Below are 13166 nucleotides of genomic sequence, written 5' to 3'. Positions count from 1 at the left end.
GCACATCAAAATCTTTACACTGCCACTGTAAAAACACTTATTAAAAGATATAGCTGGCAAAGTTAACCTTTACTTTCATAAAAGGGCTGTGCTCTTCATTCCTGGCAGGCAATCGAACCTGCCTCCACTCTCCTGTCTGCCCAGTTCTCCACAGTCCTTTCTGGGTTATCTTACCCCTCCCTGAAAGTTAGTGCTTCTCTCACAATCTGCACCAAAAATCAGTCTGAACAGCACAAAGGTGTCTCTCACCAACCATCCCTATCTTAGTCTCAAAGGTTTGTCATCTACTCCACATCCCCTGGCTCTCAGAGAAAGCTGTTTTGTAGCATCAAGCCCCAAAAAGCTACTCAGTGGTATGATTCACATCATATAAACACGTATCAGAGATCAAGAGGTGGACAAAGAAAGACAACTTCAGTCAGTGTCAATACTTATGGACAAATGTTGTCCATTTCCTCTGTAGTTGTAGGATGAGCTACAGGGGGAACTGAGCCTTCAGTTCAGTGCTACAGGTAACATCCACTGTCCCTTCTGACAGAAGAGATTAAATGAACACAAATACCATTACAAAAGTGGTAGCTGCATTTCCTCAGCCATTCTGTCACTTCTGAGAAAACAAAGAACACCAGTGGTCCCAGATTGTATTCTTCTTCTGATCTAATCCACCTCAGTTCGGTGGGAGCCAAACTGCAACAAACACCACAGGATATGAAATCACCTCAGTGGTCGGTGGGATCAGGCAGAAAACTCATCAAATCTGCATGGAACTGACTGAATCCCATGTGCTAAAGCACCCACAAGGCCCAGTGGGATCTGACTGCAGCAGAGAATGACAGAGCTGTATCCTGAGTGATTCAGGAACACCGTGTCTTTTGGTTTATTACTCTTGCAGAACTACACCCACTATGGTCTTGCTTTCTGCACTGCACCCCCAGCTCCCTCAGACCCTTCTGTGGGAAACTTCTGCAAGTTTCCAGCTTCCTTTCCTTTATCCTTGAATGGGAATATCCAGAGACACTTCACTTATCTCATGCTAAGGTCTATTTTCTATGGTTACATCTCATATATGCTCTATGCACAGCATCTCTCAAATGTAACCAACTAATGTTTCAAAGAAGGTCATAAGATAACAGATACCAAAAGGAAAAAGAATGCAAATATTCTAACAGTGCCCTATCTTTTGACTCCTCTGTATCTGCACTTAGCTGAAACCCCCATCATTCCCACTGGTTCCATCTGCAGAGCAGTGAGGTGTGAACTGTAGGAATTCCAGAGGAAACCAAACCAGAAACTCCACTACAGGAACCTCTCAGATGTGCTCCAACTACTAACAGTGACATCAGGGTTCAAACCAATTCCTTCAGCCTCCAACCATGCCCTTGGTGAGGAAATGCAGTGCAGCAGGCCACACCAAATCCAGCCAAATATAAAACAAACCCTGGATTTCAGTAAAGGGGAGGTGTAGGGCCATACCCACTGATTATTGCCATTTCCTCATTCCCTGGTTACACCGAACTACTCACAAGCACATACACAGCCTTAGATTTCTCCAGGTTTCTCAGTGAATGAATTTACTCTGCAGAAAAGCAGAAGCAGTGGAATTTAGGTCATTACTGAAATTGCTCTGCTCTGTTTGTACAAGCATTTGGTGGAACAAAGTGCCAGACTACTCCTTTTTCCCCCCTAGAAAGTTTCTTCACTCCAACCTGAAGTGCAGGTGCAACCTCAGTCCAGATGCACAGGTCCAATGGTTCACTCTCCTGTAGTTTACAGCCACATGTAAATAGCTGGAAGAACAGCCCAACTGGGAACCCCTTTTGACAAGCAGCATCTGGGAAACAATCAAAACTGTATTTTCCACAGCAGAAACGCACAAAAAGGAGAAGCTTAAATAAAGAGGATATACCTGATTTATGCATAAAAGGAAGTTGGTTTGTGTACAGGAGTGAGTTGCTTATGAAGTTGTAAGCATTAATATTCCTAACGGAGTTAGTATTACTCTAACTTAAATAGATCATGTTTGGCTCCAGGGACAACATACTGAACTGCTTCTAGGTAATTCTTTACTCCTGTCTCAATACTAGCACGATTTCAAGTTCAATTTTGACAAGTTCAAGTCCTGAACAGTCACTGTGGACTAGTTTGTGTATGCAATGAAAAAAGAAAAACCAAACCACCAAACTCATAATACCGCCTTGAACACAGGATTTGCTCTTTCACAGAGCCCAGCAACAGTAACATGCATTATACACTCTCCAGTGACCCAGAATGCTTTACAAACTGCCTTTCAGAACTACTCACTCCTCATAAAGCACAATCTCACTGAAATGCAGCAGCTACTTCTGAAGAAAACTCAGACTCATATCTAGGCCGGAGCAAATAAAGAACGGCATTTCCACCTCTGGTGAAAAGATTTGAATTTAGAGGCAACACCCAGCTAACTTTTGTTCCTGTTACATATGTTGGATGCTTTCTTGGCCAGAAAACAATATTTCCAACAGCCAGAAACTGAAAGAGTGCTATAGAGCATGAGACTGGCATAAACCCAAAGCAGTGCCTAACAAAAGCAACTTTTCCTTTGAAAAGCATCACCTGGCAGTGCTCTTTGACAGCAGCACCGTGACTGCCCCACCCAAGATCCGTAGAAAAGCGCACCAGAATAACCAGAAACTGAGCTGGACAGCCCGTGGAAAACACTCCGCACCATCAGCAGGGATGGAACAGGAACTGCAGGGGATCACCCTCAAGAAACCACGCTTCAGCATGTAAACAACAGTAACTTCTCAAATCCTTTCTGCTTTACCCAGCTCAGAAGTTACAAGTCACCCTCTTAATTACCACCGCTTTTTTACCTAAATAGATCAAGCCAAAGCCTCCCTGGCCGATCTGACTGCCCAGCCTCCAGGTTTTTCCTTCGGTGTCTTTCAGGATCATGTCTTTAGGGAGAGGGACTGGCAGTTTGCTTCTGGCAGGACCCTTGGGCGGCATCGTACCTTGAGAGGGGGAGAAAATGAAAGAGAAAGTTTGTTGAGAAAAGTTGCGGGAAGATACACTTATCCCCCGGTGGGCTTGGCCCGCAGCGCGAGCAGGGGCGCGAGGCGCTGCCCCTCAGTCCCGCTGCCCCTCACGCACCTCCACAGAGCGCCCTGGGCTTCCCGCCGCCGCCGGCCGCTAACTTCCCGGCCGGGAACTTCCGCAGCAGCAGCAGGAGAAGGAGGAGGAGCGGACGTCTGGATGCCCTGTTCCTGCGGGGAAACCCTGGGCGGGGAGCGAGGCAAGGCCGGGGCAGGGCCGGGACAGCCCCAGCCGGGCCGGGCCTCCCGCCCTCGCCTCAGGGCCCTCAGGGGCGCGGCGCGGGGCGGGGCGCGCGCCATTTCCCGCCTCCCCTCAGCCTGGCCGTGAGGCGCCAACACCGCCCTCCCTTCAGGGCGACGGAGCAACGGGGAGATGGAGCCAGGAGAAAGAGCTGCGTGTTGGTAGTCAGAGCAATGGGGAGATGGAGAGGGGATTTGGGCCTGGCAGTTGAGAGACGGAACAACAGGGGGATGGGGGACGGAGTAGCGAGATGGCGCCCTCGAAGCTGCCTCAGCCCCCAGGCGCACTGGCTCCTCGCCTCAGGGAGATGATGGAAGTCGGAGGAGGGAGATGGCACCTGCCAAGCCGCCTCAGCCCCAAGGGTGAGGAAAAGTGAGATGGAGGAGCAGGGAGATGGGGGATGGAGCAGCAGAGAGAGGGAGTGGGGAGATGGGACATGCAAAACTGCCCCAGGCCTCTTCAGCTCTCCCACTGTTTTCATCTGTGCGTTGCAAGTTAAGAACTTTTTCTTTCCCTTTTTAAAAAAAAAAAAAAGTTATTTGGTGTGTAGTGAAATAGGTGATTAGACTGTTTCCTGACTGAGGTAAAAAAAATACCTTAGCTCACAGGGTCTTTGGGGTGCAGCAAAACCCTTCAGGAGGTGCAGTGAAGTCACAGATATCATGGTGCCACCCCTCAGGCCAGTTCGATTTTACCTCAGGATCTTCCTGGCAGAGGACAAGGATCGCTGTTCACACAGAGAAACACAGGTACCCCAAAACAGCACAGGGGAAGGGGCAATGGTGGGTCAGCCAGTGCTCCAGGAGACGTGTCTGACCCAGGGGTGGTTCAGCCCCACCACTTTGGAAGGCAGCAGTAAAGGACACAGGGAGGTGGGGTTTAGTTCCCCGAGATCCCAGGGAAACAAGCCGCCATTTTGAGCACAGGCCGCCATTTTGTGTCAGCTTTGCTTTATTAACGAGACCTGTTCCCCCAGGTAGGTCTCACTGGGGGCCACCACAACATGGTTACAAGTCCTTTTGAGGAGGAAAAAAAAGGGGAGGTTTAAAACTTAAACTTCTAAGTCCTTTTTTAAAAAAAAAAAAGTTTTAAAAAAAGTTCCAGAATAATCAAAATCCAGAGTTGTCTTCACCAACCACATAATTTGCAGGTGAACTTAAAAGTAGCGATACACATTATGACACTACGAAGTCTATATTGCTATCGGTAAATTAAGCCTTAATGGAAAAACCCTTTCTGCTTCATCAGACTTGCAGGCTTTGTGGTTTTATCATCAGTGAAAGGACCATGAAAAATCGCCAGCAGAAAGCTCGGCCCTAAAGAGTACAAATTCAAGATTGCCATTAAGCATTTCATAGGGTGGGTTTCCCCTTTTAGCAACAGCTGTCAAAACAGACTATAAGAGGGTGGTGTTGGGGTTGTTTTGTTTATTTAAAAGAAACAAACAACCACAGATGCCCAGTCCAGCATCAAAGAAACCATCACCACTTATGGAGAGAATTCACACTTATATTCAATTTGAGCAGTGCTTAGTATATCTGTTACCTGGGGTGAAACCACTATTCTGCTAGGGGTGAAGAACCTTTTCAGAAGTAAATTGTCTCTAAATACTTGCCTGAGAATCAGAGGATAAGGCTCTGTTTAAGGAAAAGGCTTTTTTTGCTCAGCTGTTGCAAAGAGGTGTCCACATGATTAAACTGAAACGAAAGTGTATTAGAGATCTTCCTGCTTCTGATTTTTTCCCTGCCCACAAAATTTCACCGGAATAAGAAAGTGAAACAAGTCAGATGTGGTTTATTTTGTCATCTGGACATTTAGCAGACATCTACATTGTTACATAGCTCAAGGCAGTTTGGGGTTTTTTTTGTGTGGGTTTTTTTGTTTGTTGGTTTGGTTTTTTTTGGGGGTGTGTGTGGTTGTTTGTTTTTTTTTTTTTAGATCCAGGAGAAAACACCATAAATTAAAAAACTCAAAATTTGTAGACATTGTGTGGAGAAAAAAAAATAAATTGAATATGAATGGATAGTAAGAGATGTGATCCTAAAGAAACAAAACTGATTAGATATTCCTATTTTTGCTTTATTTTTAAGTATTTTAGAACTGGAGTTGCCTTTTGTCCCCACAAAACCACTGAGAATACTTTAACATCAGGAAGTTGGGAGGATACATTGATTTAATAAAAGGTTGGGGCTCAATGCAAAACTTCCCAGCTTATAAATATGAGTTGTTTTGAGCTCATTTAGCTCTTTTTATTCATGAGCAAGATCACCAAAAAAGAAAACAAGTTCATGCAGTTCTGAGGAATAATGAAGCAATCAAAAAAAGGCTATTTCAAAAATAGCCATTAAAAGCTAATAGCCAAACTAAAAGTAAAAATAGGTGCACAGGGGTCTGTTTAATCGCTAATGGATACAGGAGCATAATGCAATCTATTACAGGCTTTGAAAGCTGCAGTCTTTATCTATATTAATATTGTCCAGAAAGTTCTTCCATTTTAGGCATCAAGACCACATGACATCCCTTTGACTCCTACAACACTCACCTGCAGGGGTAGTTAAGGTTTTTAAATGAAAGTTTTCTTGTTCTAGGAAAAGAAACTGCAAGTTGAGAGCCTCAACTTCATCCGAATGGAAGAGTATCTGAAGCCTGAGCCATCCGTGATGTCTTGCAGCTCCTTCACAGCTCATGCAGTTTAACCTTCTGTGGTGTAAAGGTATGGATCCTACAAGTCATGGAAATTTACTGTGGAGTTGTTGGGTTGTTTGGGTTTTATTTTTTGAAAGAGAATAGGTATGAAGTTAAAAGATTTTCAAGCTTTTATCATTCATTACAACAGTTTAAAATCTACAAAGGCAATTGTATAAGAATGTAATAGAGACTAATAATATCACTCATACCAAAATAAAAGCACCAAAACTAAGAAGAAAAGTTTCCTGCACATACCAGACCACTCCTGAAGAATGCATTTATTATTTAAATCCAGATCTTTATTAATAAGTAACAGTAACTAGTAGGCCCACCAAAAAAAAAAGTATGTGAATGTTACTAGCAAATTTTTTACAATTCCATTTCAGACACTGCAAAACACAAAATTGCCACATACGTATTTTTAAAAATCAACAGACCAAAGGCTTTACCTGAGAAAGGCTCTAACCAGATTAGAACTTGATAGCAGGCCCTTTGGCCCTATAAATAGCACATCCCTGTGTCTGTGGGTGGGACTAAGGAATCCTCTTTTCCTGTTGGGCTGAACTGGAGACAAGGCTTTTTCCTTCTACCCTTCTCATTAGCAACCCTCCAAAAGTGAGCCTCATTTAGGCAGGTTAAAGCCTCTGTGCCTTCATAGTTGCTACAAATTAGCAAATTAGGTGATGTAAGGGGGAAGAAGGGCCAAAATAATTATAGATACCAGGGTGGTTTTGTTTCGTTTTGTTCTTTCAGGAAAGCCTAAATATTACAGAAGCAATTTCCCTTCAAGGCAATACTACTGCCAGATTCAAGAATCCTTACAGGAGAAAGGTGTGTATTCTAATAAGAGTAAAATTGTACAAATCCTACCTCTATCAACCAGAAATGCTGTCAAATTGCTGTTGTTTGACAATTGGCACATGGCTGCAAACAGCTGAAGGCCACAGGTCCTGCCCTGGAGGATTTATCCTGTGTGCAGTTCAACGGTGTTTGTTTCTGTCTTTGTTCTAAAGCACTCTGCGTTCAACATTCGGTCCATCTTCCCTTTATTCTAATCTTCTTTTCTTCTCACTGCTCAAACCCAAGCTTGAATACAGACTGTTGCAGTCAATTATCTGAAATCTTGCAGTATCACATGCTCAAAGCCCCTCAAATTCACTGCAGTAGGTGATCACTTGTAGCTTCTCTCACTCTTGCATTGTGATGCTTTTGTGGTATTTAACGCTGACATTTTAGCCCTTCCACATTTAATTCCCCCCCCTTCTCCAGACCTCACTGTTGCTTAAAATATCACGGCTAAATTTACTCTAGAGATGTAACATCCCTGTATTAAGACCATTGAGAGCAAGGCATCAAGTTTCTCGGTTTCTGCTGGGAAACCTATTTGTGTTGGTGCATCTGCCGAGAGTCCCCTGCTCTGGCTGTGCCTGTTCCATTGTCACTGTGCTCGCTGCCACCTCCTCACAACTTTGGAAGTAATTACTTTTTGCAGTATCAGGGGATCTCCAACATCCAGGGGCCACGTTGCTCAACTCAGTCATTGTCTGGGTGCGCTGACACCCATTTCAGAGACTCCTGGCTCCATTTTGTGTGACTGGCCCCCTGATTGCGATCACCTAATTACAATAATTAGGCAGCTCACCTCAGGATATTATGAGAGCAACCCACCCAAACCTAAGTCCATATGGTTTGAAATAGCTAATGAGTCAGTTAATGTGCTATGTCCAGGAGTAATGGACACTCAATATGGATGGCATGGAGGCATCATTTACCAACTTCCTGACTGATTAAGGTTTTTCATGTAGACACTTCTTGTATTTTGCATCTCATGGTGAGTTCAGAGTATTAAAGGCTTTTACATTTTAAACAGAGCAGAGGAAAGCAGCTGAGAGTTTTAAAAGGCAGGTAAGAAAATACTCCTCTCTTTAAAGAAAATACAGAACATTGGAGATCTTGGGAATTTCTTCTGAAATATAATACTGGAAATTATTTGACTGGTGCTGGTAAAATACAGGAGATGACAATGGCAATAGGTGACATCTGCTTTAATGTGAAGTGGCATGAATGAATGACTCCCAGACTTCTAGAGGGGACGCTTTAGCCTCTGGAATTTATGTACCCAGTCTCCTTTAACACTCCCCCTGCTACCTATGCCATGGAACTGAGCAGCAGTTCTGAACTAACCAGATCGGGGATTCAATACAAGGGCAAACCTTTTGGCAACAGAGGCACCAAAAGCCCTGAAGCAGGTCACAAGGGCTGTCTGGTTTTTGAATGAGCTACAGGATCTGTCTGCTCAGCCAGGGCCAGGATTCCTGTCCCTGAGCCTGTTCCTGTTCTCATTTTCATGGCTGTTGGGATGAGATGTGACTCCCTGTTCCTGTCACTGTAGCTGAAAAGACAGGCAGACCCTGGATGTGTTCCTTACCTCTTGGGTGTCAGAGGTTTCCTTGCTGGTGCCTTTAGAAAGCACTTATTTCGGAGCACTGAAGGAAAAGCGTTTTCTTTCCCATGTTTACTTTCTTTCAGAAATGTGTGAAGAGGTGATTTAAGTTTACTGCTGTTGTGGGAATGCCTTGTATTTGCAGGGAGAGCAGGATGTCTAGTGGCTGGAGCAGAGAGGGGGATCAGGAATGATTTCCCTTATGGGACTAATTCCTGGAGTCCTAATCCTGGCTCTGCTACTGACTGACTTTATATGAATAATTTCATTTTTGTGTCATTTTATCCATTTGAAGCAGTCTGGGTGGCTTGGGTGGAGGCACTGAGATTCTCAGGAATGGGATAAAGAGATTACAGGAATATTAGTAGTAGCACACCAGTGTTCTTGGTCAACAAGAAGCAGTGAACTCTGTAGCAGTGTATGTGAACAGGTTTAGAGAAGCCAAGAGGAATTTGGAAAGCACTCGGGGAGAAGGTGCACATATTCACTTCAGTCTTTCCATTTCTGAGATTAACCACATGAAGTTGTTCAAGAAGGGAAACTCATCTGTCATAGCATTCATTATTCACATATCAATGCTACTTTTTATGTATAAACTTAATTATGATGAGGGGATATATTAAATATGACTCGTTTTACTGCAAGATTGATTTTTTTTTCCCCTGACCTCAGAATAAATATTGATCTTCATGATCTTTAAATGTAGTGCAAAGGTTGTTTTATTAATGGCATATTAATAGAAAGTAGCCCTGACCATGCAATATTAATATATTTGCATTGTTATTCTCAGATCCCATCCAGAAGGAAGGAGGCAGGGTGCCAATGCCTTCTTTCCCAGGAAAGATCAGGAAGCTGTTGATTTTAATGACTGTTAAGACTCCTTCCAATTTGTTGTTGTGTTTTGGTTTTTTTGGTTTTGGGGTGTGTTTGGGAGTTTTTTCATTTAAAACAGCCGTGAAGTGACAAATATAGTGTATGATATGCCTAATAAAATAGTGCTGTCTCATGTGTCCAGCATTCCCAGGAAAGCAAGGCACTGTCCTAACCTGATGGTGCTCCACCACCCACTGCCAGGGGGTCAATTCCATGAGCAGAATCACGGTGGAGAGAAGATATGGGAGAATTTGGTGGTTTGGCATTCAGTGTCTGGGGCTCTGATTTCTTCAATAATCAGGCTATTAATTTTCTTAGCAGCTGATGTTTAAAAGCAGTTATCGTAGTCAAGTGAGGGTTTCCTTAATTAATTTATTTTTCTCTTCTGTCTTGCATTTTAGTGACTCTTGAAAATCCAGGCTTGGAGCTGCTGTTCTGACGGTTGGCTGAACCAAGGCAAGTGTGTTGTTTTTAAATACTCCTCACAGAAGAATTGTATGTGATTTTTTTCTGAAGTCTGCTCTATAAAGAGCAGGGATAAGAGATCACACACTGAAATAACCTTTGAATAGTTTCTATAATTCCTGAGAAAACAGTACCCACTTAGCTAAAGGATTTATAAACCCTGTTGTATCAGCAGTCTTTCTGTTTCATACATATTTTGAGTGCTTTGTGCCAGCTGACACAAGTCGACAGGGAAGATGACAGCTTCCATTCCAGAGTGTGTAGAACCAAAGGAAATAAATATTTGTCCACTATGACCCATTGCCATACAGGAAATACTTACAATTAAGAAAGGACTGTGCTATAAGCCACTAAAAATCTGGGAGCCTGACTTCAAAACTTTGCAGCTTTAGAACTAATTTTGAAAGAAAGAATAATCACAGTCCATTATAATAACTGGAAAGGGGAATAAAAGGCACTACTGCTCTACATCATGCCAGAATAACTTGGTATCTATCTTTGCTAAGCAAACTGATTTGGTAGACAAGAGAATTGTGATAGAACCAATTCATTGGGACTTCAAGGGCTTTAATGCTGAATGACATGGGGAACTATTAATTAAGCTGGAGAATGTGTAAGTACAAAAATGAAATGATGGGCAATGAGTAATAAACTGAAAGGGGAAATACCCACCGACAGAGAGGTTACCAGTTTCCAAGGGATCTACCTCAGGACCTGTTTCATTCAGTATTGCTGATTTCATGAGCAACAAAACCAAAACAGATGTGTCCTTAACCAATTTGCTGCAAAATAAAGTTGTGAGGCACTGGAGTGTTGGTGTAAGAGAAACAAAACAGAATTTCATGGTACAAAACTTAAGGTTGTGCTTCTTGAAACTGCTGGTTTGGAGGAAGAAGAGAAGAATCACAGGATGACCATGAGCAGGTAACGGGCCTTTAGATGTCTGAAGAAAAGTCAGACCTGATTCTAAGGTTGTATCAAATCAAATATTTTTTGATGAAATTCAGAACACATACTTGGTAGCCTTTCACTGAGAATTCAACTTCACATCCTGTCCACTCTGTAAGTGTTAAATCATGAAGGTTGTCTCAAACAGGGCAGAGGGCAATGATCATATCCAGTTTTTCTGTGAAAAGCAGAGCTGGATTCTGGAGTGGAAGAGGAACTCTTCTGCTGGAGGGCAATTCCTGTAAGAAACAGGTTTGATAAGAAATGGGGAAGAAATTTCTTGCCAGAGGCAGAGTAAACAGAACTCTGTGGCTTTTCAGATGTCAGGTGTGTTGAGGGGTAGGAACACACAGAAACCTCTTTGCATAAACAGTAAGTGGTAGGGAATTAATTATCTTGATAGTTGACTGAAGAGCTGGGCAGAGAACAGAAACAGAGTATTTGTTTTGTACCTTCAGAAGTACCAAGAAAGGTAATAATGAGGCTGCAGGTATCATGATGTGTATTATAAGTAGGTATTATAATGTTTTAGGATATTCAGGGCTGGATTTTGCAATCAACCCATCTTTCTCTGCTTCATGATGTGAACACCTATTACTTGCATGTACTTTCATCCCTTGCATGGGGAAAAAAAGGCAAGAACTGATGAGTTTTGAGATAATTTTGTTTTTTCCCCATAGGATTTTCTAGGAAAAGAAGTGATTTCAACCAATTTAAGCACTGTTATTAGTTTGGTGCTTCCAAAGTGTAGAGATACAATAATGGCTATTCCAGTAAATTAAGACAATGGCATTTAACTAGTGTTCCAGTAACATCCTGGGCTCAGTTTGTCCCAGAAGTTTTCAAGGGAAAATTGGAACTGTTTACTTGCTGGCTTAATGTTTTGATGAAAATGTAACTTTTTTGCACGTTGCTGTGACTTTAAAAATTAGTAACTAACTTACATATTAGGGTTATCAACAGACACAGTTAATGTATGTTACTGCACAGGGTCCTATGAATTTGCTTGTATGTGTGTCTGCTCTTCGCTTGTCTGCTTCTGGGTGTGATATTTTATTGGAGCACATGATTTAAAGGAGCTGATTGCCTGCTGGGGTATTTATCCTATATAAATTCTGCATTAAATGACAAATTTTAGACCCATCAGAGGCAGAAGACCAAGTCCATCCATTGAAATCCTATTTGTATTATTACTTTCTGATGAATTCTGTACTACAGCAGGTGTCAAATCATATCTGTTGTTTTGCAGTGAAGGACGAATAGAAGATGTATTGCTACTGCAAATGAATCTAATATGAATCTAATGAGCAGTAATGAGCAACTGTTTTGTCATTATTGAGGCAACCACTGTGATGCTAATAAACTCTCATTTCTGCTCTTTAGAAAAAAGCACTGACCAGGATTTATAACATGGCCTTAATGTCCCAAAAGCCTGAGGCAAAAGAGAAGAGTGGAACCCCTAAACTGAGCATAATTTAGTAATTTTCTGTGTGGCAGGCTTCTTATTTTCTCTTATTAAACGAACCCTGCTTTAAGTCTTTCAAGCTTTCTTACATTTGAAAGGAAAAAGATGAAGAATGAGTGTCTATTAAGGGAACATAAAGTTAAGGAGATGGGCATTCTGCCTTAATTTTCTTTAACGTAAGTGCCCTAATTCCATACTTCTACACTTGGCAGTGCTTCTGTAATGATACAGGCAACTGTGTGCAACTGTTTTAAAAGCAGTCACTTTGAAAGTAACAGGCCGTTAAATCAGTATAGAACTATAATATATTTGGGGGGAAATATCACAACTCCTTTAATTGAAACTTCATTTTTTAATTTTTTTTTTAATTTATTTGCATCCTCTATGGATCATGAGAGTGCTGAATAAACAGAAATACCTTTGACACAATAGCATCAATAGCTGTAGCACATAACTGAAATGTAAACGAGTTCTGACTCCTGTGTGGCTCTGCCTTTCCCAAGTATCAATAATACATGGAATGGTACATAAAGCTGTGGAAAGGGGACAGCTGGGTACACGGTGCTCACAAGTGGAGCACAGGAAAACCAGGCAGCTCTGCTTCTCTAAAAGCTAAGTACTATCCTTCCATCAAAAAATAATGCTTCTGTGTATACAGTCTTCATGGACTCATCTCTCTGTGCAATAAAGCTGGATGCACTGGAGAGATCATTCCAGTATTTCATTTGGAGCTCTGAACTGTTCTGTGTAGGGTGCAGCTGTTTGCTTTACTACAGTACACTGCAGACTTGCTGTAACTGCTCAGTGGAGACTGTGTGGGCAATATTTAAGGTATTCTATAGGCACAGCAGTGGCCCTGGGAATTCCTGAGCGAGCTGGGGCAAATGACAGCAGCCATCTCTCAGAGTTGCAAACAGGGTGTCAAAGGGGGTGTGGAAGCAGAAACTGTTCCTTCAGTGCTGGGGTATC

At 42.4% G+C, this 13166-nt stretch overlaps 1 protein-coding gene and 1 long non-coding RNA gene across 3 annotated transcripts in view; one reads left to right on the top strand and one right to left on the bottom strand.

Moving 5' to 3' along the window:
• Positions 1-3252, bottom strand: part of VRK2 (VRK serine/threonine kinase 2) — a 35234-nt gene extending 31982 nt beyond the window's left edge. For both annotated transcript variants that reach the window (XM_050315793.1, XM_050315794.1), the window contains exons 1-2: positions 3133-3252; positions 2853-2993 (exon numbers count right to left, since the gene is read on the bottom strand). In XM_050315793.1, coding sequence (XP_050171750.1) covers positions 2853-2988 — 136 coding nt within the window. In that variant the 5' untranslated portion in view covers positions 2989-2993; positions 3133-3252. The remainder of the gene's footprint in view (positions 1-2852; positions 2994-3132) is intronic.
• The window catches only part of LOC126640204 (uncharacterized), a 31309-nt gene extending 21551 nt beyond the window's left edge, over positions 1-9758 (top strand). The window contains exons 2-4 of the long non-coding RNA XR_007628956.1: positions 5904-6028; positions 6757-6834; positions 9721-9758. This is a non-coding gene — a long non-coding RNA (uncharacterized LOC126640204). The remainder of the gene's footprint in view (positions 1-5903; positions 6029-6756; positions 6835-9720) is intronic.
• The last annotated feature ends 3408 nt before the right edge of the window (positions 9759-13166 follow it).

This window comes from Myiozetetes cayanensis, unplaced genomic scaffold (assembly GCF_022539395.1).
Source record: "Myiozetetes cayanensis isolate MyiCay16 unplaced genomic scaffold, myiCay2020 scf2-11, whole genome shotgun sequence".
Lineage (NCBI taxonomy): Eukaryota > Metazoa > Chordata > Aves > Passeriformes > Tyrannidae > Myiozetetes > Myiozetetes cayanensis.
The sequence above is the reverse complement of the archived record's forward strand: the minus strand, read 5'-3'. Positions and strand labels throughout refer to the sequence as shown.